The sequence below is a fragment of the Pelophylax lessonae genome (assembly GCF_965119305.1).
Source record: "Pelophylax lessonae genome assembly, chromosome: 1".
NCBI lineage: Eukaryota > Metazoa > Chordata > Amphibia > Anura > Ranidae > Pelophylax > Pelophylax lessonae.
Window position 1 is genome coordinate 89,636,266 of NC_138768.1, and position 25,737 is coordinate 89,662,002.

At 42.6% G+C, this 25,737-nt stretch overlaps 1 protein-coding gene across 1 annotated transcript in view; it reads left to right on the plus strand.

The window, feature by feature from the left end:
* The window catches only part of NNT (nicotinamide nucleotide transhydrogenase), a 245,293-nt gene that overhangs the window by 90,141 nt on the left and 129,415 nt on the right, over positions 1–25,737 (plus strand). Inside the window, exons 11-13 of the mRNA XM_082252359.1 lie at positions 4,667–4,828; positions 12,428–12,538; positions 24,127–24,272. Of these exons, the coding sequence (XP_082108485.1) occupies positions 4,667–4,828; positions 12,428–12,538; positions 24,127–24,272 (419 nt within the window). The remainder of the gene's footprint in view (positions 1–4,666; positions 4,829–12,427; positions 12,539–24,126; positions 24,273–25,737) is intronic.

The window sequence follows — 25,737 nt, forward strand, 5'->3', positions numbered from 1 at the left end:
ATGAGGGCAGATATAACAGGAGACTGCAGAGATCCATGAGTAGAAATGGGCAGTCAAGCAGTGATCTGAGTGTGTGTGTGTGTGTGTGTGTATATGTATGTATGTGTGTGTGTGTGTGTGTGTATATATATATATATATATATATATATATATATATATATATATATATATAAAATGTGTGTATATATAATATGTATGTCTGTGTGTGTGTGTATTTCTGTCTGTATATACACTACCGTTCAAAAGTTTGGGAATCACCCAGACAGATTCATGTTTTCCATGAAAACTCACACTTTTATTCATCAAATGAGTTGCAAAATGAATAGAAAAGATAGTCAAGACATTGACAAGGTTAGAAATAATGATTTTATTTTAAATAATAATTTTGTCCTTTAAGCTTTGCTTTCATCAAAGAATTCTCCATTTGCAGCCTTGCAGACCTTTGGCATTCTAGTTGTCAATTTGTTGAGGTAATCTGAAGAAATTTCACCCCACGCTTCCTGAAGCACCTCCCACAATTTGAATTGGCTTGATGGGCACTTCTTACATACCATACGGTCAAGCTGCTCCCACAACAGCTCAATAGGGTTGAGATCTGGTGACTGCGTTGGCCACTCCATAAATAGTTCTTGCATAGTTTGGAGGTGTGCTTTGGATCATTGTCCTGTTGTAGGAGGAAATTGGCTTCAATCAAGCGCTGTCCACAGGGTATGGCATGGCGTTGCAAAATGGAGCGATAGTCTTCATATTCAAAATCCCTTTTAACTTGTACAAATCTCCCACTTTATCAGCACCAAAGCAGCCCCAGACCATCACATTACCTCCACCGTGCTTGACAGATGGCGTCAGACACTCCTCCAGCATCTGTTCACTTGTTCTGCATCTCACAAATGTTCTTGTGTGTGATCCAAACACCTCAAACTTAGATTCGTCATAACAATTTTTTTCCAATCTTCCTCTGTCCAATGTCTGCGTTCTTTTGCCTATCTTAATATTTTCCTTTCATTGGCTAGTCTCAGATATGATTTTTTGCCACTCTACCTAGAAGGCCAGTATCCCGGAGTCGCCTCTTCACTGTGAATGTTGAGACTGGCGTTTAGCGTTTTGCGGTTACCATTTAATGAAGCTGCCAGTTGAGGACCTGTGAGGCGTCTATTTCTCAAACTAGAGACTCTAATGTACTTGTCCTTGTTTAGTTGTGCACCGGGGCCTCCCACTTCTCTTTATATTCTCTGGTTAGAGCCCATTTGTGCTGTACTCTGAAGAGAGTAGTACTCAGTGTCTTGGCAATTTCTTGCATGAAATAGCCTTCATTTCTCAGAACAAGAATAGACTGTCGAGTTTCAGAAGAAAGTTCTCTTTCTGGCCATTTTGAGAGTATAATCTAACCCACAAATGCTGATGCTCTAGATACTCAACTAGCTCAAAGGAAGGCCAGTTTTATAGCTTCTCTAATCAGTACAACAGTTTTCAACTGTGCTAACATAATTGCACAAGGGTTTTGTAATCATCAATTAGCCTTTTGACACAATTAGCTAACACAATGTACCATTAGAACACAGGAGTGATGGTTGCTGGAAATGGGCCTCTGTACACCTATGTAGATATTCCATTAAAAATCAGCTGTTTCCAGCTAGAATAGTGTGTGTATGTGTGTGTGTAAATATGTTTGTCTGTGTAAATCCAGGAAGTGAACATGCCATAGCATTAGCTGCCCACAGTTAAAATGGCTGCAGCCAGACTTAGTGGAGGGAGATTTCTGCAGAATATTTGGCAAATACAGAATCACAGTATATATCACAGTATATATAAAATAATATGCAAAGTGGCTGGAGGAAAGCTTCAGAATGGCAAAGATGTTTTTATTACAAAATATGTGAGCAGACTGCAGTTCCTCTTAACCACTTCCGTAATGCCCTCCGCAGTTATACGTCGGTACTGTGACCTTAAATACCAGGGTTATGGCAGCAGATAGCTGCCATAACTCCGGTATTTTTTTTACTGGGCGGGCGGTCCTCTTTCTCATAAAAGTGGTCCCAGCAGCGGATTCGCCACGGGATCACTTTTATGGGCGACGGGAGAGGTGCCAAGGGACAGTGTAAAAATAAAAGATAAAATAAATAAGAAAAAAAAAATAAAAATTTCAAGCGCCCCGTCCAGAAGCGAATGCATACGCAAGTCGCGCCCACATATGTAAACGGTGTTCAAACTACACATGGGAGGTAACGCCGGGATCGTTGGAGCGAGAGCAATAAATCTAGCCCTAGACCTCCTCTGTAAGCTAATCTGTAGAAATTTTTAAAGCATCGCCTATGGAGATTTTTTAAGTACCAATGTTTTTTTCGTAATTCCACAAGCATGCACAATTTTGAAGCATGACATGTTGGCTATCTATTAACTCGGCATAACATTATCTTTCACATTATAGAAAAACATTGGGCTAACTTTACTGTTTTAGTTTTTTTTAAATGCAGTGAAATTTATTTTTTCCAAAAAATTGTGTTTGAAAGACCGCTGTGCAAATACTGCGTGACAAAAAATATTGCAACGACTACCATTTTATTCTCCAGAGTCTTTGCTAAAAAAATATACAGAAGTAATTTTCTAGCAAAAAATACTAATTTATCTTGTAAACAACAAGCGTCAGAAATAGGCCTGGTCCTTAAGTGGTTAAAGCCCCCTGCCCCAAGACCCACACAATAGTGACAAAGAACTTCAAGTTGGTCTCAGGGTTTCTAGAGTTTCTGCTAGAGGACTCTGGACTACTCTCATCTCATTCACCAGGCTGTGGGCATGCGTCAGTGGCATCGATTTGATAACAGTTTGATATGATTCTGATATCATTTAAGAGTTCACTGATGGGTGCATTTGGTTTGCAGTTGACCTACTTTAAGCAGGGTTTGTATTCCCATTGTATGTTTTAAGTTAGGAAAAGCCCATCAACGCGGGCCTTTATTCTGTTGGCATGCCTGTAGATTGCTGTTAGTGTGATTTGTGATCACTGTTGATATTACAGTCTGTGTAAATGATAAGAAAAAGTGCTTTAATTGAACTAAATCAATATATCAATTCAATCAGCCTAAGAAACTGCCTAAAGCAGAACACAACTTTAACCACTTCAGCTCCGGAAGGATTTACCCCCTTAACGACCTGGCCATTTTTTGGCGATTTGGCACTGCGTTACTTTAATGAAAAATTGAGCGGTCGTGCGACGCTGTACCCAAATACATTGATGTCCTTTTTTCCCCACACAAATAGAGCTTTCTTTTGGTGGTATTTGATCACCTATGCGGTTTTTAGATTTTGCGCTATAAACAAAAAAAATATTTTGGAGAAAACACAATATGTTTCCTTATTGCTATAAAACATTCTCAAAAAAAAAAGATTTTTTTTTTTTTTTTATCAGTTTACGCCAATTTGTATTCTGCTACATATTTTTGGTAAAAAATGTCCCAAAAAGCAGATTTTAATTGGTTTGCGCAAAAGTTATAGCATTTACAAACTGCGGGATAGATTTTTGGACTTTTTTTAAAAAAAAATTTTATTAGTAATGGCGGCGATCAGCGATTTTTAGCAGGACTGCGACATTGTGGCGGACAGACCGGACCCCTAACTGACACTTTTTGGGGACCAGTGACATTAATACAGTAATCAGTGCTAAATAATATGCACTGTTACTGTATAAATGACACTGACTGGCAGTGATGGGGTTAACACGGGGGTGATCAAAGGGTTAAATGTATGCCTGTTTATGCTTACTGACTGTGGGGGGGTTCTGTGACAGGCACAGAGAGATCGGGGTTGTAGCTTAGCTGAAACTCCTGATCTCTCCCTGCCTGTGTGACCGAAGACCCGCCTGCTTTGTTTACATTAGTGAGCGCGTCTTCTGTCAGTTTCTGTGAAAATCGCAGGAGGCTGGCGGCGATCGCTGCTGCTCCTCCCGCGGTCTGACTCTGCTGTGTGTAATCACAGCAGGAGCATGGAGCGCCGCCGAGACCGCGTGCACATAATCATGTAGATCTACGTGATTATGCGCAGCCGAGCCACCCCGCCGCAGTAAATCTGCGTGGAGCAGTCGGCAAGTGGTTAACTTGCATCAAGCCAAATAAAATAATTTTCATTTCCTGGACCGCGTCTGCTACCCTCTCAAACCATCTTTATTTTTCCAGGAGTATATCTACCCTTAAAGGCTAAGTTCACCTTTTGGAACATGTTCCAGCTCCGCCCACACGGCCGCGTCATTCATTCAGTTTCCTGTGAATGAATGCCTACAAGAACCATCAGCTATTGTAGCTGACAGCTTGTAGTTCTCAATGAACTTCGAGGATTCTGGTGAACGCTCTTGTAGTTAATTGATTCTTCTTGCCATTCAATAACTGCCTGCCCTTACGAGGTACGGGCACACAGCTTACTGAGTGTCTGCAGGATCGAGGCATTGCACCCACACTTTGCTGGTCATGGCTGCATTGCCTTACAGACTGCAGTGCAAAAAAAAATCACAGTGAAATCTCTTTGTAAAAAAACTACTCGCACTTTTAGATATGAAAAAAAAAAAAAAACAATAACTCAGACATGTTCAAACAGGTTTTCCTAGATCTATAAATTGTTACTGCAAGCCTAATAAATGCTTTTGAAATTTTAGGTAATTTTGTTTTATTTCTCCTAGGTCTTGGCACACTCTTGAGTCTGGGCATTGCCTCTCCTCACTCGGCTTTCACACAGATGGTGACGACCTTTGGCCTTGCTGGGATTGTGGGTTACCACACAGTGTGGGGAGTCACTCCTGCTCTGCACTCTCCCCTTATGTCTGTGACCAATGCCATCTCAGGTGAGTTACAGCTTGTGGCTTATGTACTTGCGGAGAATTTCTCTAGAAATATAAGCCGTAAAGACGCAGTTAGAGGAAATCTCTTGAAGTGAGGGGAATTCCCTCCTAAAACATCTGTCCAAGGAACAGGTGTCCCCATTGGAAGATTTCCCCATACTTTTTCTGCTGGGACTCTACTCCGTCTGTCTGAAAATGGTCATCCGTAAAAAAAACCAAAAACTTAAAAAATAGAGGGGTGAATTTCCTCAATGGTGGCACAGGCAACAACAAAAACCTGACAGAGGGTGTAACCCTTTTGCTCTCTATCCAAATGTACAAAATGTTTTGTCTAGAGATGCACGCTAGGGCATACTCAAGTTTAGGGAACCTCATTTTTCAAACTAAGTGAGGCAGTTTAGTAGTGAATGATGTAAGTAATTATAACTAGCGTTCTGCTGCTCCTTTTTTTTCCTGGGTCCATGTTGTTTATCCATTCTGCAACAGTATGAGCTTTATTACTGGGCAGCTCTTCCTAGACTCATCCATAGATGACACCATCAGTTAAAACTAGTAATCAGTGGCAGGAGTGGTTAAGGTATCTCAGGACAAGTTGCTGCAAGCATTCTGCAGCTCACGTATCCTTGATATAGCTTTGAGGTTCTGTGGTTCTCCCCTTTCAGCCGTGTGTGTCACCAACCTCCCAGCTCTGTCACCTTCCCTCACTGTCTATTTATGAAAAGTAATTAAGCCGCACACTACTGATCCTTTGTTTCTGCTTGATGAATAAAACTTCCGTCATGCAGACACTTCACCTATAACCTTATGAAATATTTTGACACTTTTGGCCCCCACCTGGGTCTTTAACCATAGGGAAGAATACAGTTAAGCTACCCCACATTGTAAAGTGCTGCGCAAACTGTTGGCGCTATATAAATCCTGTATAATAATAATAATAATTTAGGGAACCTAAAGGGATCCTGTCACCAAAAGGTCCCTTTTACCAAAAGGTTGCCCTTTCAGCGGCACATGCATCGAAAAGCCACCGGATTTACATTCCCCAGCCTCTGCAAGCATTCAGTTGTCAGATCAGTTAAATTCATGCTTACTACTACTTTATTCCAATGTTTACACCCGAAAATATAGAACACTTGCAGTGGCTGGGTAGGAGAGGATCGGCAGCTTTTCAATACACGGGCCCTGTTGGAAAGGTAAGAATATGAACACTTCTTTTACAATTAGCATCTTTGGGTAAAAGTGACCTTGTGGTGACAGGATCCCGGCACACTTCAGGCTAGCCAAGAAAAATCTAAACTGTTTTAACTACTCAGAAAAGAATAACAGAACTTTGTTTTTCTTTCATACAGTTGCAAATACACGGGAAGGCATTTCTGAAAAGTGTGGTCCCTAACTCAAAACTATCAGAGTTCCCAACTGTGGGACACATAGCAATGCGCAAACTAAGATCAGGCTAACCCCAAGACAGCCCTTCCCTCCTTAGGCCCCTTTCCCACGGTCCGCCTCCGCCGGCGGACTCTGTGCCACCCAGCGGGGGATCGATCCGCCGATCCCCGCTGAGCAGGCGGATGACAGCTCTGTCTCTGCTCTGTGTGCGGAGAGGGAGCTGTCAGATCCCCACTGTTCTCTATGGGGGAATCGAATGAGAACGGACCGCCTGTCTGTTCTTATCTGATCTGATCCAATCCTCTGGACGGATGGAAAAATCACATCCTAATAACCCAACATGCAGGCTGTATCCAAGTCAATCGATAGACTTGGGTACAATTAGCCCGTCAATGCATGGTTTGAATCTCGGCAGGTTCAGCAGGAATTCGAACCGTCTAAGGCAAGCTTTAGTGTGGGTCATTTTTTTTTGCATTCGGTGCACACACTAGAAGCCTTAAGCTGCTTTGCAAAGGTGGTGTCTGCACTTCTCCTTTGTTGCTGTACCAATAAGGCCCCTTTCACACAAATGATCCGATCAGATCCGCCTGTCAGTTTTTTAGGCGGACCTGATCGGAGCCTCCATGCATCCCTATGGGGCAGACATGTCCGCTGACACCCGCTGCTATCTGATTCCGATCCTGTCTGTGAAATCTGGACTGATGGAAACCCTATATTGCCAGTGGTTTTAGTAGCCAGTAATATTCACTGTGTTCTCTTGGCAGGGACGGCTCCCTGCACCTCCCCTGGCAAGGAGAACAGAATAGCTCTGTGGGAGTCATTCACTCATCAACACTAATCGTATTATCTATGGACGGCTTTAGATCAGTTTAAAAACCACAAAAAAAAAAAAGTGCACATGCGTGGTCCAATTTACAAAACAATACAAAAAAAGTTGCTGACCAACTCTAAAGCTGGCCAGCTAAAAAAAAAACTAAACTGTTTTAAATGCTTCGGTTAAATTTTATTTATTTTTTTGCTACTTATATTTGCAAATGCACGTTGAAGGCACAGTGTCATGTCAAGGCATCTCTGAAAATTGGTGATGGGGATAATCCTAATAAGAATTCTGTGGGACATTCTGCCACTACTGCAGAAGGCTATTCTTTACCAGGTCCTCTGGTTTAAGGGATCCATAGAAGAAAGAGGAGTAACTGGTGTGCTGGAATATATTTTGCACTTGAAGGAATCTAAGATCCCAAACTAACATTCAGACATACACATACTAGGGACAATTTGGACAGTTTCCAGGTAATCTACCAACATGTCTTTGGAGTGTGGGAGGAAACCCCCGAGTACCTGGAGGAAACCCATGCAGGCACAGGGAGAACATGCAAACTCCATGCAGGCTGTCTTGTATTTGGGATTTGAACTAATGACCCACATGTTACTAGGCAGGAGTGCTAACCACTGCGTTGATTTTGCCCTTTAAATTTTCTTTCCCTGCTATGGATGATCTATATCCCCCTTCCCCAGTCTTCCTCTTTTTTTTCTGCTCTTATTCTTCAAGCCAGCCACAACATGTGCCGGGTCCCCATTGAGAACTAGCAATGCTCTTTCTGAACATGTTCATTAAAAATCACTTTATTAGCCAGCACTCCACGGTTTAGTAATGTATTTCCTGCTGGGGTGATCACACCTCCTGCCGAGGAACAAAGTGTATGAAACTGAGCCTACTTATAAACCACAGTTATAGACTCCAGTCTTCTCAGCTTTCTTATTTAAATAATCATTGTGGAGAATAAAAAAAATGCATTGTGTTGGAAAGCGAACAGTTGCTAATCATTTACTGTGGCTTTTTTATGTTTTGGGCTGTTTGCTGTACCCCATGCTGTATCATTAGGTTTTTCTGTCATAAAGCTCCTTACATTTTTAGGATTGATTGAACTCACCTTACCCTCCATTGATCATTTATTATTTCTAATTAGTGTTCTCCGTGTCTGAGGCTGATGTGATGCAGGGAACAGCTCTCTTTTAGGCTCCTTTCACACAGTAAGTCCGTCAAACGGACTCTGCTTTTCTCAGCGGGGGATCGATCCGCCGATCCCCCGCTGAGCAGGAGAATGACAGCTGTTCTCCGCACTGTGTGCGGAGACACAGCTGTCACAACCCCATAGATCTCTATGGGGGAATCGGATGAGAACGGACCGTCGGTCCGATCCCATCCGATCCGCTGGACGGATGGAAAATAGGGTTTCCATCCGTCCAGATTTGACGGATCGGATCAGATCGGGTGTCAGCGGACGTCTCCGCTGCCATCCGATGCCCCATAGAGATGCATGGGGGGACCGTTCAGATCCGCCAAAAAAAAAAAACGGACAGGCGGATCTGAACGGTCCGCCTGTGTGAAAGGGGCCTTAGGCTCTAATCACACTGCTCCCATGTAACATTCTGGTGTGGGCCACAAAATGGCAGTCAAACGCACATTATTTTCAGTTGGTTCATCTCCCACCAATATGCTGAGTTAAAATAAAACCCAGCGTGCTGCACTTACAAGCATATTGAGGCTCGATAGTGATAAATTATAATGCACAGAAATGTTTGAAGTTGAATTTTGCACCAATTGCATTTATTTCATGACTTCACGTGTGGAACTGGACAAAATAGCGTACATTGGGGAAAATAATTATTTAATCCCCTGCAGATTTTGTAAGTTTGCCCACTTACAAAGAAATAAAAGGTCTATAATTTTTATTATTAGTGTATTTTAAATGGTCGAGACAGAATATCAATCAAAAATCCAGAAAAAACACATGATACAAATGTTATAAATTGAGTTGCAGTTCAGTGAGTAAAATGAGTATTTGATCCCCTACCAACCAACCATAATCCTGGCCCCCACAGACTGACTACACTATGTGCTCATGTGGTACACAGATTAGTCCTGTCAATTATGTGTATACCTGTCCAAAGAATCTTTCTTTCATTCAAACTTTACCGTCATGAGCAAGACCAAAGAGCTGTCAAAGGACGTCAGGGACAAGATTGTAGACCTGCATAAGGCTGGAATGGGCTACAAGACCATCAGCAAAAAGCTTAGGGAGAAGGAGTCATCTGTTGAAGTGATTATTTGCAAATGGAAGAAATACTAAATTACCATCAATCTTCCTCGTTCTGGAGCTCCATGCAAGATTTCACCTTATGGGGTAAGGATGATCATGAGAAAAATGAGGAATTGGCCCAGAGCTACATGGGAAGAGCTTGTGAATGATTTCAAGGCCGTTGGGACCACAGTCACCAAACAAACCATTGGTAACACAATATGCCACCATGGATTAAAATCCTGCAGTGCCTGCAAGGTCCCCCTCCTCAAGAAGGCACATGTACAGGCTCGTTTGAAGTCTACCAATGAACATCTAAATGATTCAGAGAAGGATTGGGAGAAAGTGCTTTGGTCACATGAGACCAAAATTGAGCTCTTTGGCCTAAATTCACTTCGCTGTGTTTGAAGGAAAAAATAATGCGGACTATGACCCTAAGAATACCATGCCCACAGTCAAGTACGAAGGTGGAAATATGCTTAGGGGCCGTTTCTCTGCTAAGAGTACAGGCCAACTTTGCCGCATTGAGGGCCAATGGACGAGGCCATGTATTGTAAAATCATGGATGAGAACCTTCTTCCCTCAGCCAGAACCCTGAAGATGGGTGGTGGATAGGTCTTCCAGCATGACAATGACCCAAACAAAGGAGAGGCTTAAGAGGAAGCACATTAAGGTCATGGAGTGACATAGCCAGTCTCCAGACCTTAATCCTATAGAAAATGTATTAAGGGTGCTGACATTTCGAGTTTCCAAGAATCCTTAAGGATTTAGAGAAGATCTGTAAAGAATGGACTAAAATCTCTCCTGAGATGTATGCAAACGTGGTAACTAACTACTAGAAATGTCTTACATCTGTACTTGCCAACAAGGGTTTCTCCACCAAGTACGGAGTCATGTTTTGCTTGGGTTTATTTTTTTCTTAAATTTTTGGTTGATATTCTGTCTCTATCGTTTAAAATGCACCTATGATACGATAAAAATTCTAGACCCTTCATTTCTTTGTTGGTGGGCAAACTTATAAAATCTAAAAGGAATCAATAATTTTCCCCACAGTAAAATGCATACACCGTGTAGGCTGTGTACAATAGCCATAAAAAAGCCATAGCGGTGCATAGGCATTTTTATGTGAAATTTTAAAAAGGATCGGTTTTTAAATGTAGCAGGAATTTTTGAGCTTGCTTTCACATCCAGATAATATCTGAGATCACCGCTGTGAAATTCCTGCGCTCTGTTTGACTTCAGCGGACTTCCTCAGCCTACAGCAAATATCATCCTAACTAGTGGGGAAATTTGATATGCTTTACCATGCTTGCAGGGACTTGTAGTCTCCTTTTCGGGGCTTGATAACATTAGGAGCACAGTTGAGAAACCGTTGTCACTCCATAACAGCATGTGCCTAAACATGGGCGCTCATGGCAGGATCACCAATGTTCTTGGAAGCAATTATCAAATTTAAATTTAGTGATTGGGATATGTTTTATTTTAGAGGGAATTTGTAGTTAGGCTAAATAACTTTTGGGTGTTGCCATTGGCTAGGTCACTAATGACATGCTAATTATGTGGCATTGAATCACCAGGTGACCATCACTGTATGTGGTCAAAGTACTCGTAGATCCTTGCACCAGGTAAGTTGAGGTACAGGGTGTCAGCCATATCCATTAAACTTGCCTTTTGCAGGAGTTCAGTAGTGTTTGGACTTTGTAATTTGTGATGGCTGTAACTGACTCTGTTTACGGCAGGGCCCCACATAGCCCTGCCGATTTTAAAAGTGACAGCGGCTGCAAGGGAGAGGAACCCCCGGCTCGCTGTCCTGGATGAGGGTTGGGATGCTTAGCAACCTGTTTTATGTTACCCCCCCCCCCCTACGGGTGTAATAACACGATGCTAAAGCTGGTGATCTCCTTTAGTTAAAGAGGTTGTAAACTCGTTCAAAAATTTTTTTTTTTTTTTACAACCTGCAAGAGAAAGACATAATGAGCTAGTATGCATCGCATACTAGCTCATTATGAAATACCTTAGAAGGAGCCCCCGCCGTGCAGCTCTCTTACCTGTATGACGAGCGACATGTTCAGTCGCCCGTCTTCCGGGATCGCGGCATCCGGCCATCTGATTGGTCGGAGCCGCGGTGACGTCACTCCCGCGCACGCGCGCGGGAGCCGACGGTCACGGCACGGGGCTCTGAAGGAACGGCACGATCAGCCGTTCCTTCAGAGCGCATGCGCCAGTGACGTCACTGGCTGCATTAAAGGTAAATATCTCCTAAACCGTACATGTTTAGGAGATATTTACAGTACCTATAGGTAAGCCTTATCATAGGCTTACCTATAGGTACAACTTCCTGAGGAGGGTTTACTTCCTCTTTAAGGAGATTCTCCCTCTTTTTGTCCTGTTTACTGTTAGCACCGAACGTAAAAGTGGAAAAACCCAAGTTTTGGGGTGTCACCACAACCGGTATAGAGAGGAAACATTCCAATGGGGACACTAGTCCCCTGGCTTTGGAGGGTTTTCCTCATACTTTCTCTTTTGGCTATGGGACAGGAAAAAAGTTTTTGCATCTAGTTCTACTTAGTTCTTAAATTTACTGGCTTGCTGGGGAATATTTGCGATGACCGGTTCTCGCATAAAATCACACTGTTGTGCACATTGATAGGTTTATAGTTTGTAGAACTTTTCAGTTATCTTGCTTCAAATTCATACTAATGCCCATGGTTTTGGAATAGGATGGTCAAACAAGCCCATATATGATGGTCAGATGCCTGCATGCATTTGGCCACACATTGTGGTTTGTCCCAACCACTCTTGTTACTTTTGCTGGACAGCTTGGTCTGCATATAAATGTGGAGAAAATGTGAAATAGGGGAAAAATGAATTCATATGCAGAATACTATCATTTGAAGTATTAACTACATTAGGTTACCAAGAATACAATATTTTTTCTAGAATCTGTCCCTTTTATAACCCATTAGAATCCCTTTTTTGTGTGATACCAACTGTTGTAACTTAGGTTCAAACTCTTAACTTTGAAAAAAACTTAAATTAAGCAAATGTTTAGTAGTTACATTGCTAAAATGATTTTCTTTGCTCTATTCGTAGTCCTTTTTTTTCAGCATATGCCTTATTTATGTGTTTTTAATTTTAGGTCTGACAGCTGTTGGAGGTCTTGCTCTCATGGGAGGTAGTTACCTCCCTACAAACACCCATGAAACCCTTGCTGTACTCGCAGCGTTTGTGTCTTCCATCAACATTGCAGGTAACGCATAGTTTTTGGTTTATCTGTTAATCCCCGTTGGTTGGTCAGAAATTGGCTTTATTTGTCTACCTAGCCTAAACAATTGATATCTGATATCCTCTAATGGCTGAAGTTTTTATTTTACTCTAAAATTGGACCATATTCTACAGGTGGGTATGGCAAAGCAAATTAAAGCTGGTGTTTTGAAGCTAACTGCACACGCTACAATCTGACTTTACAAAATAAGTGAAATAAAAGCATATAAAATAATCTCATCTGTGAATTCTCAGTAACACAATATTATGACCAAATCAAATCAGTGATCTGTATGTGAATAATACAAAAATTTATAAAGAGGAAAAAAACAAAAAAAGTCCCATAACTGCCCTTTTGAAAAATAATTCCAAACAGAAAGGATAGACCCCAGTGATATCCAGTTAAAATAGATCACCAAAAACCTCCAGCTCCGCTGTGTGTCATTTCCGACCCACTCCCATCAGATGCCAACTCACCAAATAATGTTGCCCCCCCTCCCCCCATTGTCATGGTTGGGCAAAAAGGTTAGACAAGTCGACTGATGGAAAATTCCTTAGTAAGTCAATCCACTTCTCCACCCCTCTCGCAGTAGAGGTGTACATCCGTGGGTATACATAAGAGAAACGCTCCACTAGTGTAATATTATCAAAGCTCAATCTTTTATTAAAAACAAAATCCAATCACTCACATGTTAAAAACTTGTTTCAAACACCTCCACGCTGGCTAACTGCCGTTCCGTGAGATGCCACTCGCTCTCACAATGTTAAAGCGATGATTCCGGCACTCAGAGAAGATGCTGCTCCCCAGTCGTACACCAGAATCTGGGTCCAGGTTTGATTGTTTTCAGAGCGTGGGGGATTTCCATTATAATCTGACTATACATTCTTCTTTAGATGCACCAACAAATATTTAGTTAGTGCAGTGGTCTCCAAACTGTGGCCCGGGGACTGGATGTAGCCCCTTGCTTGCCCTTATCGGGCCCTTGGGGCACTTTTCCTTCCACTCATACAAGACACTATTCCTCCCACTGATACCAGCAATGGGGCAATATTCCTGATACTGACATCAACAATGGGACATTATTCCTCCCATTGACTCCAACGATGGGGCAATTTTTCCTTAAACTTAAACCAATGAATGGGGCACTATTCCTCAAACTTCAAATTGACACCAGTTATGGGGCACTAATAACCCCTTGTTACCAAAGGTGCATTGTTCACTCCCACCACGCCAGAACAATTTCTACTTCCAATAGCCACAGTCCGGCTCCCTAAGCTGGCCTTTTTGTTTAGAAAGTTTGGAGACCCCTGATGTAGTGCAGGGACCTGCCTTCAAGCTGGTAAAGCAATCAGACAGCTCTGCTCTTGAATGCATCGAATGCCTTGTTGTTGTGAGGTCAGTAGAGTAGAAATCATCCACCAGAGGATATACATAAAGGAAAGCTGGCAGCTCAATCTTCCGCAATGAATACATACATACAAAATAATACGCGTTTCGGCATGTTGCCTTAGTCATAGGTTTCACCGGATGAAGGCTTTAGGACATGTTTAAGGGCTGTTACACAGGTAGTTGTTTGTGCCAGGGTAGATTTTCTCCCTACGCAAGTCAATAGGAAAGAAAGTATAACCTCGCGCTTATGGTATTGTTCGTATATAAATATAAATAAATTAAGAAAGTGTCTGTGCAATCAATAGCTGCTTGCTGCAAATTAAAGTTCTAGTGCCTTTAAAGTGATTTAAACCCAATGTTGCAGCGCTGCTTATTATAGGTATTATATATGTAATATGCAAAATAAAAATGTGCAAAAAAAAAAAAAGTGCAAAATGTAACAATGTGCAAATCTCGCAAGATCAAACAATAAATATGCTATCAATTCATAAATCATAAAGTCCATAAAATCAATCAAGTGTCCATCAGGTGCAGATAAAGTGCTTCTGTGCTTCACTGTGTGCAATAAGTTGGGGTGATCCCCTTGTGGTTGTCTACTTACCACAATGCGTTTTGGTATTGCTGGTTTGGATTCCAGGCTGACAGGGAAGGCTGTGACTACACTGCAGGATCTTTATTGAATGCCTTGAAACGCATTGTGCTAAGTAGACAACCACAAGGGGATAACCCCAACTTATTGCACACAGTGAAGCACAGAAGCACTTTATCTGCACCTGATGGCCACTTGATTGATTTTATGGACTTTATGATTTATGAATTGATAGCATATTTATTGCTTGATCTTGCAAGATTTGCACATTGTTACATTTTGCACTTTTTTTGCACATTTTTATTTCGCATATTACATATATAATACCTATAATAAGCAGCGCTGCAACATTGGGTTTAAATCAATAGGAAAGAAAAGCAACTTAGTGGTGGCTGAAAGGAACTCAAACGTACCATAAAGGGCCATTTCACATGGGCCCAGAGGCTTCTACAAAATGAACGAGCGTCTACACATCTGGAGCTGCATACAGGCAGTCTACGTTACAAAATGGAGATGCAGTGGCTGTACGGACCCAGCCGCACATCTGAGTTTTGGCACGCAAGCAAGTCAACCCTAATGCATAGAATGTTTGGGACCACACACATGCCCCTGCGTGCTTGTCAAGTTTGGATGTGCAGCTGTTTCTATACAGTTATTGAATCACTATTTACTAGCATAGGCTGCCTGTCTGCAGCTGCAGAGCGGTGAACAAGCATCTCATTCATATTGTACAGGTCTCAGCACCCCTGAAAACGAGGACTTAAAACAAAGTAAAAGCAAACGCCATTTGCCTGTTTACACTAATCTGATCGCACAAATACACACCAACATGTTTCACAGCCCATCTAACTGGCACACAGTAGCAAAGAAAGTAAACGGTTAGGACTTGTTAAAGTGATTCTATTGCTAGTTTAAAAAGTATTTTCTAAAGGGCTTCTCTGAAAATAAAGCTAATATATTCCAGTCAGTCATAACATCATGACCAACCATCACAAACTGTCGAGACATGGACTCCACTAGACCTCTGAAGGTATGAAGTTGTGTAAGTTGCAAGGTGGGGCCCCCATGGATTGGACTTGTTTTTCCTGCACATCCCCCACATGCTTGATTGAATTGAGATCTGGAGAATTTGGATGGCAAGTCAACACCTTAACCACTTTACCACCGGAGGATTTTGCTGTCTTACGTCCAGGCCACGTTTTGCGATTCGGCGCTGTGCGAATTTAACTGACAATTGCGCGGTCGTGCGACGCCGTACCCAAACTAAATTTACGTCCTTTTTTTCCGACAAACGGAGCTTTCTTTTGGTGGTATTTGATCACCTGGGTGATTTTTACTTTTTGCGCTATAAACAAAAAAAGAGCGTTTATTTTGAAAAAATATCAATATTTTTAACATTTTTTTTATATGAAATTCCCCCCAAATAAAATGTAAAAATTAAATTTTTTTAAAATTTTTGGCCAATTTGTTTTCTGCTACCTATGTTTGGTAAAAAAAAAATCACGATAAGCGTATTTTGATTGGTTTGCGCAAAAGTTATTGCGTTTACTAACTAAGGGAAAGATTTCTGTCATTTTTGGTGTTTTTTTTTTTTAACGAGTAATGGCGGCAAACTGCGATTTTTTTTTTTTTTTTTTTTTACGGGACTGCGACATTGCGGCGGACAGATCGGACCCTTGACTGACATTTTTGACACTTTTGGGGGTACCAGTGACATTACTGCAGTAATCAGTGCTATATATATGCACTGTTACTGTAAAAATGACACTGGCAGTGAAGGGGTTAATTTTATTGGAGAGGGAGGGGTTAATGTATGCCTGGTGCTTACTGACGTGTGGGGGGGGAGGTGACTGAGTGACAGAAGGACAGATCGGATGTCCAGCTATGCTGAACACTCCGATCTGTCAGTCCCTGTCACTTAGGAGATCCGCCCGCTCTGTTTACACAGGCGGGCGGATCTCCTTACTCGATTCCCCTACGATCGGGGCAGAGCAGCGGCGATCGCCGCTGTTCCTCCTCTGGCCCGACTCCCGCTGTGAATGAAAACAGCGGGAGCGCGCCTACAGGGGGAGGAGTCCAGCGACGTAGGTCTACGTCGCTGGACGGGAACGAGCCACTGTGCCGCAGTAGCAGCACAGTGGCTGGGGGTAAAGTGGTTAAACTCGTTGGTGTATTCTTGCATTCACCAGGCCACCTTATTTCATTGATCCATTGTCCACTTCTGATGCCCACATGCCACTGTAGGGACTTATGGCGTGGGCACCCTGACCACTCTGTGGCATACCCAACAAACTACAATGCACTGTGTGCTCTGACAACTTTTTTTATCGGAACCAGCAGTTTGATCTACAGTAGCTCTTTTTATTGGATTGGACTACATGTGCCAGCCTTGGCTCCCCACATGCATCATTGAGCTTTGGCTGTCCATAACCATGTCACCAGTTTACCAGTTTTCCCTCCTTGGATCACTTTTGGTAGATCGTCATCACTGTAGACTGGGAAAATCCCACAAGAACTGCAGTTTTGCAGTTGCTTTGACCCAGTTGTCTAGGCATTACAATTTGGCCCTTGTCATAGTCTTTAAAATCCGTGCCCATTGTTTTTGCTTTCAATACATCAGCTGCAGAGACAAAATGTTAGTTTGCTGCCTAATATATCCCAACAACTTTCAGATGCCATTGTAACGGGATTAACAATATTATTCACTTTGCCTGTCTGTGGTCATAAAGTTATGGCCAATCAATGTATTGTGCGATGGGGATTTTTACTTTAAACAGAAGGAACTTCAGATTCAGAATACATTATTAACACTGAGGAGCAAGGAAATCACACTTTGTGTAAGCCTCTAATAGATAACTGTAATGAATGGGACAAGAGTTGGGAATTATGGCATGGAATTTTCACCGTTTGAACAAACCTTTAGACAATATACAGAAATCTACAGATCTAGCAAGTCAGCTGCTGACTCTTCCTACCAGGCTTCACCTGTGAACTATAACGTTTTATGAACTGGCCCTTTTAAACATGGATATATTCGCCAGTGAAATACTGGATTTTGGATGGAAGCCAGACAACTGTAATATTGAGGTCATCTGTAAATATTAGGGCCCCAAAGAAGTTGGCCAATTAATTCCTGCGATCGCTCCCTGTAGATACGGCGGGTATCGCTTCCATCTCGGATTTGAGCAGAAATGATTTTTGTTGGCACCCTTATGGAAATTCTTCAATAATCTATTCCGCATGGTCATTATATGATGCTAATTGTGCCAAATGTTATTTTTGCCAGGGTATTACTTTTCCCTTACTCACTGTCTTTGCGCAAGTAATTCTTTAAATGGTTGTCACAAGCAGAGCCAAGCTCCTCTATTTTGTAAATCTAAAGCAGGAGTGTGTAATAAGGAAAGGCTTGGCTGAAGTTTTCCTTTTAGCAATGCTGTAGATAAAGTTGACTTATGTTTAAGCCAAGGACGTGTGAAATGATTAACAGTTTAGAGATATGGCGGCAATGTTATGCCACTGCAGCAACCAAGAAAGATCCAGAGCTGGAGTCTGTTGTGTGATTTTATGGCTGGACCCTCTTGGCTTTAGCAATCCATCCATTTTTTTTTTTTTTTTTTGCTGGTAATATTGTTGGTATACATTCTAGTTTGTTTACAACAGGGTTGAAAAAAAATTCCGAGGACCAACTAGATAGTTAATGTACTCTAAAAAAAATACTACCTTCAGTTTAAACTGGCTAAATACTTTCCAGATGCATGAAAGATATGATGGTTGGCCGTGCTCCCTGCAGAGTCAGACCTACAGCTCAGCAAAGCTCACACTACCAGCTCATTGGAGAGCTTCAGGTTACGTTCACATCTTGGCATTGCTATTACAGGTGTTTTTATGGGCGTTTTTGCAGGCGTTTTACAGGCGTTTTTTGTGAAGGCGTTTTTAGAGACCAATGGAAAATGCCTGTAATCTGCCCAAAAAGAAGCTCATGTACTTTTTTGAGAGTTGGGTGTTTTGCTCACAGCGTCAAAACGCTCAGATGTGAACAGGGGCCATTGAAATAAATAGGATTTGTCTTCATGGGAGTTTTGAGAGCTGATCCTAGAGCAGAAAAACTCCCCAAAAACGCCCCAAAACGCCTACATGTGAACGGAGCCTTAGATTTGATTCAGCAGGGGTGTAGGCCAGACCTCAGTAGAGAGACCACTGCTTCCTCTCTCGTGTTTCCAGAGAGAGGCCTTTCCACTCAGGCTGGGGATGCTTTCTAAAGAAAAAGGAAAAAAAAAAAAAAAACTTTAAGACTTTCATTGCCTGTTTTGATGCACTTAGAATGTATTTAGCCGATTTAAATTAAATGTTCAGTTGGGCTTTAGGCTCGGTTCACACTGGGGCGGCACGACTCTGTACTACTTCGGGGGCGACTTGTGCATTCCCATGCACCACGACTTCGGAGCGACTTGCATGGACTTCACATAATGGAAGTCTATGCAAGTCGCTCCGAGGTCACCCCGAAGTAGTACAGGACCCTTTTTCTAAGTCGGAGCGACTTGTGTCGCTCCTATTAGAACGGGTCCTGTAGCAGTCAATGGACCGCGAGGGAGCGCGACTTGTCAGGCTGACAAGTCGCGCTAGTTTGAATCGAGTCTTAAAGTCTTCTTTTGGATAGCTTGAGACATTTTTTCTGGTTTACTGTCTGAGGCTCCATTAGGGAGTTTTTCTCACTTCTACAATGTCTATACAAAAATGGGGACGCAGGAAAAGACAGCAGTTCTAATCCACCACCACTGTAATTAAATTGTATTATTTTTCATCTGTGATCCCATTGGAGAGATTTACCATCACTTCCTGTGTGGACACAGACAATAAAAACCTGACAGAGGCTCTAAACCAGGGGTCTGCAAACCAATGGACCTCCAGTTGTTCAGGAATTACAATTCCCATTTGCTATTTTCCTGCGCTAAACTTTTGTCTTTCTATCCAAAATGAAATAATGTTTTTGGCTACAGTTGAGCTGTAAAGTGCACATGTGCTTTGTTTATGGACATTAAAGGATAAGTTCAGCCTTTTGGGAAAAAAATAAATAAATGCACATATTTTTGCAGGAATAAAATGTGCATTTATTATTTTTCCCTATGGATCCTGGAAAGCATTGCACCTATGATCAGTGTATCAGGGTTACAATTCCAGACTCCTGCAAACAAGCCCTGCAGCTTTCAGCCTGCACCTGTATAGGGGCTGGCTGTTTACAGGCTGTAGGGCTTGTGAATGAACTACGAGGCTTCAACAACCTTGCAGTCCATGCAGAATTACAAGCCGTCCGCCACAAAGGCTGATGGTACTTGTAGTTCAAGCCATGCACGGAAAACTGAATGAGTGACGCGGCCATGTGGGCGGATTCCCACATGGCTGCATTTTTTTTACAAATAGTGACGGGCACTAGGAGGAGTTCCCCGCTCGCTGCCACTGGGAGGGGGTGGGGGGTTGGGGAGGGAGGTTGGCTCAAGCTACTGGAACAGGTTAACATGTTAACCTGTTCCAAATGGGGAACTTAGCCTTTAGGGCATTTCCATATACTTAACAAGCAGTACCATTGCTTTAAAATAAGCCATCCTTGACCTCTCTATTTGCATGTAATGTCAAAGATACAACATAGGCTAAAGTCTGGTGCCAGTCAGTCTCTACCAGCCTAGAAACACCTGCTGTTTGGTTACTGGGGTTCTGAAGCCAACTTATTCCTATAACAGTGAATGATAGAAAACCAAAGCTGGGAGGAGAACCTGATCATTTGACCTACCAGACATGTGGCTGACTCTCTTCCAGTCACTATGCAGTACAGAGAACTCAGTGACTTGTTGCAGGTGACACGGTGTACTACGTATAGTGATATCCAATCACCATTATTAATTATCCACGGGTTCATTCAGACAGGCACATAGACCTATACATCCTTAAAGAGACATCTGTTGATGCACCAGGAGTAGTGCACTGTTGCTCCCAGGAGCATGTTAAAAATCCGTCAGTCAGACAGATGCAGTGTCTGTACAGATATTTACACACATCTTAGCATGTACTTGCATACACATATTGAGGAGCAGGTCTCTGAACACTCATCTGTCCCTGTATGCAGGTACGTGCTTAAATGTGTGTAAGGATTCGTACAACCACTGTGCATTCGGAATGGGCTCAGGCATGTTCGGATTGTAGTCTCAACCCACCTGAGCAATCCCACTGGGAAGCTGTCACTGCATACCGCCAATTGGCGGTTTGCAGTGAGGGTTTCCTGGCAGGATTGCTCAGGTGGGTTGGGACTACAATCCGAACATGCCTGAGTCCATCCCTACTGTCCATGTCTGACTCATTTATTTTACAGGCTTTTTCGTTCAGCAGTGCGCTACTTTGGGTGCATAAACCCAGGGCTTTTTTTCTCAGAGAATAGGTGCAGGAATTACCCCCATCTGAGTCGCCCCTTGTATGCCCCCCTACCCACCTCTGAGCACCGTGCCTTGGTCCCACCCCCTACCAACCTCCCATTACAACCCCCTTTTACAGAATACAGAACCAAATATTGTGGTGCTAAATAGTTTGTAATTTCTTAATGATAACAAGAAAAGCAGTAAAATAGATCCCCTGCAGCCAGCAACAATAGAATTCACCCCAGCAACAAAAGATCCCCTGCAGCAACAATAGATTCCACCCCTGCAACAATAGACCCCCTCAATACAGCAACAATGAACCACCCACAACATAATGCCACACCCAGCAACAAAAGATTCACCCCAATAACATTAGAGCCTCCCAGAAAAAACAACCAATCTCCCAGCATCAATAGATCCTTTAGTAGCTAGCAATAATAAACCCCTTCCAGAAACATAAGACCCCCCAGTAACAATAGATCCCCCAGCAGCAAAAATAGATCTCACACAAAAACAGATCCCCACTGGTCACGATAGATCCCCCAGCAGCCAGCATCAATATACCCTCCAGCACACCCCCTTTGCCTTTACATTCAGTGCTGGAGGTGCCGGAAATGCGTTCCCCCGCGTTCCTGCTGAAAAAAAGCCCTGCATAAACCAATATCTCTTCATGGATGTACAGCTCTGTTCACCCATGTGAATGATTCCTATATGTTCAAAGAATTTACCACCTTTAGCCTGCCTTCTTATAATAGTCATTTATAAGCTTATTTAGGTATGTTTCAGCTCTTAGGATTGCTATGTTTGTCACATACAAGTACTGTTCATTACACTGTGACTGTTGAACCCGCTGCTTCAGTTAAATGTCTTGCGCCAGTCTTGTATTTTATTTACTGTAACCAGGCTTACATCTGGCACCACATACACTCACATGCCATGCCAGTTCCAGTCCAATCATTTAATACAGTTAAAATAAATGGAACAGAACATAGCTCCTCACTGTATTTGTATTAAGCTCAGTTAAGACTTCACGGCCCAGTTGAAATGGGTGTAGACTTATGGAAATAAATGGTTTTAATTTGACCTTTGCAAATGTTGCTGCTTCGTCAGTTCCTCCACTTATTCTTGCACCATCAAAGCATTTGTCTTGAATTATGACATCCGTTCGATTCCAGCATTGTGCCCTTTCCTTATATTTCAGTTGCATTAGATGTTAGATTTCAGTAACACATTACCATAGCTCTATAGCTCTCTCCTGTTAGGGGGTTATTTAATGTCTATAAGCCCCCTTATAGTGTCTCTCCCTTTCTTGCATTTCTTCTACAGAACATATTTATCTTCACGCCATAAGCATATCCGCATACTTCTGAACCACTGGCACACTTTTTTCAAGCTGCTCTAGGCATCTCAGTAGTTGACTGTGGCAGTAAAGTAGAATTGGAGCAGGGTTTGGTTAAGTGAGTACTGTAATTCATTGGCCTGTTGCACTCTCAGTGGCATTTACGTTGTAGAAATCCTGGTTGCTGAGAAGGCATTTTAATTGTTTTCAGGCCTGAATGCAACTGTTCTGTGGTGTGAACATCACGCTTTTTACTCATTTTCCTAAAAAATAAAAAAGTTGGTTTGATTGTTAATTTTATTAAATCCCAGATGAAGCCTCACGCCTCTTTCTCTCTTTGGAATCCTTTAATTCTGTACTACAAAATGTTTTGATTTTTTTTTTTCACCACAAATGCTTTCCTATTTCAGAGCACTGAAGTAATGGTATTGTACGGAGTGGCTCTGAACCTCCTCTTCTGGAGTCCCCTGTCAGAGCTGTCCACTCTTGCTCTTCTGTGTCTGTCCCCATAGCAAGTTGTTTGCTATGGGGACTCATTCCTGAGCCAGGCTATGTGTGTCCATAGACGCCCACAGCACGGCTTGGTCCTGCCCCCGGTCTCTGCTCATAGGATTTGTTTGACAGCTACAGGAGCCAATGTGCTTCCACTGCTGTCTCTGTGTGAGAGAGAGCAGTGCTGCTGCTCTCTTGCACAGCACTGGATCAAGATAGGACTGGAGTAAGTATTTAGGGGGGGGGGGGGGGCTGGGGGAGCGGCTCATAGAAGGTTTTTTTTACCTGAATACAGAGAATGCATTAAAGCGGAGTTCCGGCCTCGGGGGTCAAATTTAGCTAAAAATACCCCCAGGACAGTCAGGGCTAGTACATTCCACAATGGCTAGCCTCTGTACTGTCCCGGTCACACTTACCTGTAAGAAGAAATACTTACCTTGAAAAGTTCTTCTCCAGTGCTGCCATCTCAGGTGTGGGCAGCTCTTCGGTGACGTCTGAGTCCAACAATGCGCCTGCACCGGCCCTACTCGTCACTTCCGGTGCAGGCGCAGCATGCCTGCACAGCTTCTGAGCATGCCCAGAAGCTGTTAAGCAGGGAATGCCGCGCCTGCACCGGAAGTGACGAGCAGGGCCGGTGCAGGCGCATTGACTCCTGGGAGCGATGACGTTCAGCTCCCAGGAGTCATCGAAAACCGGAAGTGACGGCGCGGGCCGTGGCCGCAGAGGGAGGAAGTGGTAGGAAGGTAAGTATATTTTCTTCAAAATCAAGGTAAGTGACCAAAAAAAAAAAAAATTGGGAGCATCCATTTCTTTTTCAGGTGGCCCTCACCAAGCGGATGACCCAAAATCTATTTTTTTTTTTCGATTCGATTTTGAGGCCGGAACTCCGCTTTAAGGTGAAAAAACCTTCATGCCTTTAGAACCATTTGAAACATGTTTTACAACTGCTTTGACAGAAAAGTGGGTAATACATTGTCGGTCTAACATTTTTTTAATTGGAAAGATTCAGTTAGGTTTAGGATAAGTTCTTTGCCAGGCATAATAATATAAAAATAGAAGTAGATAATTTCTGCTATACATGTACTTTTCCCCATGTTTTATCACTTAAAAAAACCTGCAAGTACTTTCAGAGATAACACAGGACGTATGCACAAGAGAAAGGACATCTTTGATTTTTTTTTTTTTTTTTTTTTTTTTTTTTTACAGTATCAACCGCTACTTTTTGCATTTATCAAACTGATATAGTGAAACTACTTCAATATCATTGGCAAACTAAAAAGGAAAAAAAATAAGAGAAGTTAATTTTTAATGTTTGCGTACACTTCCATCTATCAAAGTTTTCCATTTTCTCCCTATGCAGGTGGTTTCTTGGTGACGCAGAGAATGCTGGACATGTTCAAACGTCCAACTGATCCTCCAGAGTACAACTACCTGTACCTTCTCCCTGGAGGATTGTTCGTGGGAGGGTATGCCACTGCCCTGCACTCCGGATATTCTATTGAACAGGTGAGCAGATGACATTTGTTCTTGTCTATTTATCATCCGTGATTGTCATTTTGTGACCTCAGAATGTTCATTATATCTGAAAATGCCTGCTGTTGAATAATCAGAACTCCGATGCAGTAAGAATGAAAGTAGTATTTCCCCCTCTATATATTGAAAGCATTTTCTTTCTCGTCCATTGAGGGACACAAGGTGTTTTAACATTTTTGGTTATACGGTCAAACTGTAGGCAAGCCTGGGTGTAACCCCCTCCTCCTACCATTAGCCTCAGTTTTTACTAGTGTCCTGGGAAGACTAACCTCTTTCAGTTTTGCGGTTTTAAAAACTAGCTTATAAATCTTTTTTATAGCAATTTTTTAATCGAGAATCTTCTTTACACAACTGCTGGACATTTCATCTCTACTTCCCTTTGCCTGGGACAGTCCCTAGGTGCTAGGTGATCTCAGCTAACATTCTGCTAATGGATCGGGACTACTTGCAGCATTTTCCTTTCATGATGCCAATGTCTGCAGCCTGGAAATCTATTGTCCTTTGCTTTTTAGTCTTTTCTGTCCTTGGGGTACTCCTTGGCCCCATTGAGTGTTGGTCCATTGTCTTCTCAACTGAAGTTTTTACAATGATCATGCAGGACTTTATGAATCAGATTATCCAGTTGTTTACAGACTCTGGTCGCAGAGGCCACAAGAATCCTCAGCCGATTCTGTATATGACTTGCAGCAGCCCTAACTGCTTCTGGGCCATTGAATACAGACCCTCATTCTTAGTCACTCAAATGAGCTTTCAACTGAGGAGTCACAATATGATGTTGTTTGGACCCCCTAAAGCTAGAGGAGCAACTAGTCCCTTCTACAGGTGCTGTTTCCAACAGTGGGTTATATTGGCATCTTAAACTACTCTTAAAAATTCTCCCTCCCCTCTCCTAACACCTATGCCAACTAACCTGTGTAAAGCCCCGTACACACGCATCGAAAATCAGCAGGGAATTTTCGTCCAACGACCAATCTGCCGATTTTCGGCTTGTTAGTATGATGCTTCCGACAACCAACTCCGACTTTTCGGCCGAAAAAAATCTGGTGTGCAGGCTATAACATTTTTGTCCGGCGTCAAAACACGGCCGATTTTCGTGCAGTCGGTACAGATTTCGACAGGGAAAAATCTAATGAGCAAGACTAGGCATGCTCAGAGAAGAAAGAACACAAAGAAAGCAAACCAACACATGACATCACTTCTGAAGTAGAATTTTGTTGGGCGAGAAAATTCGTGTGCAGTCTAGGCACATTCCAATCAACAAAACACCACTCTGGACAAAAGACGGACGATTGGTCGGCCGATAATCTTTGCGTGTGTACGGGGCTTTAGAAAGATCTGTATACTTGCATATTTTCTAGCCGCTCCGGTTCAGTCACGTGAATGGCTCCCCTGTCTCAGCCAGTGGAGGCTGCAGGGAAGAGTAGGGAGTGCTGACAAC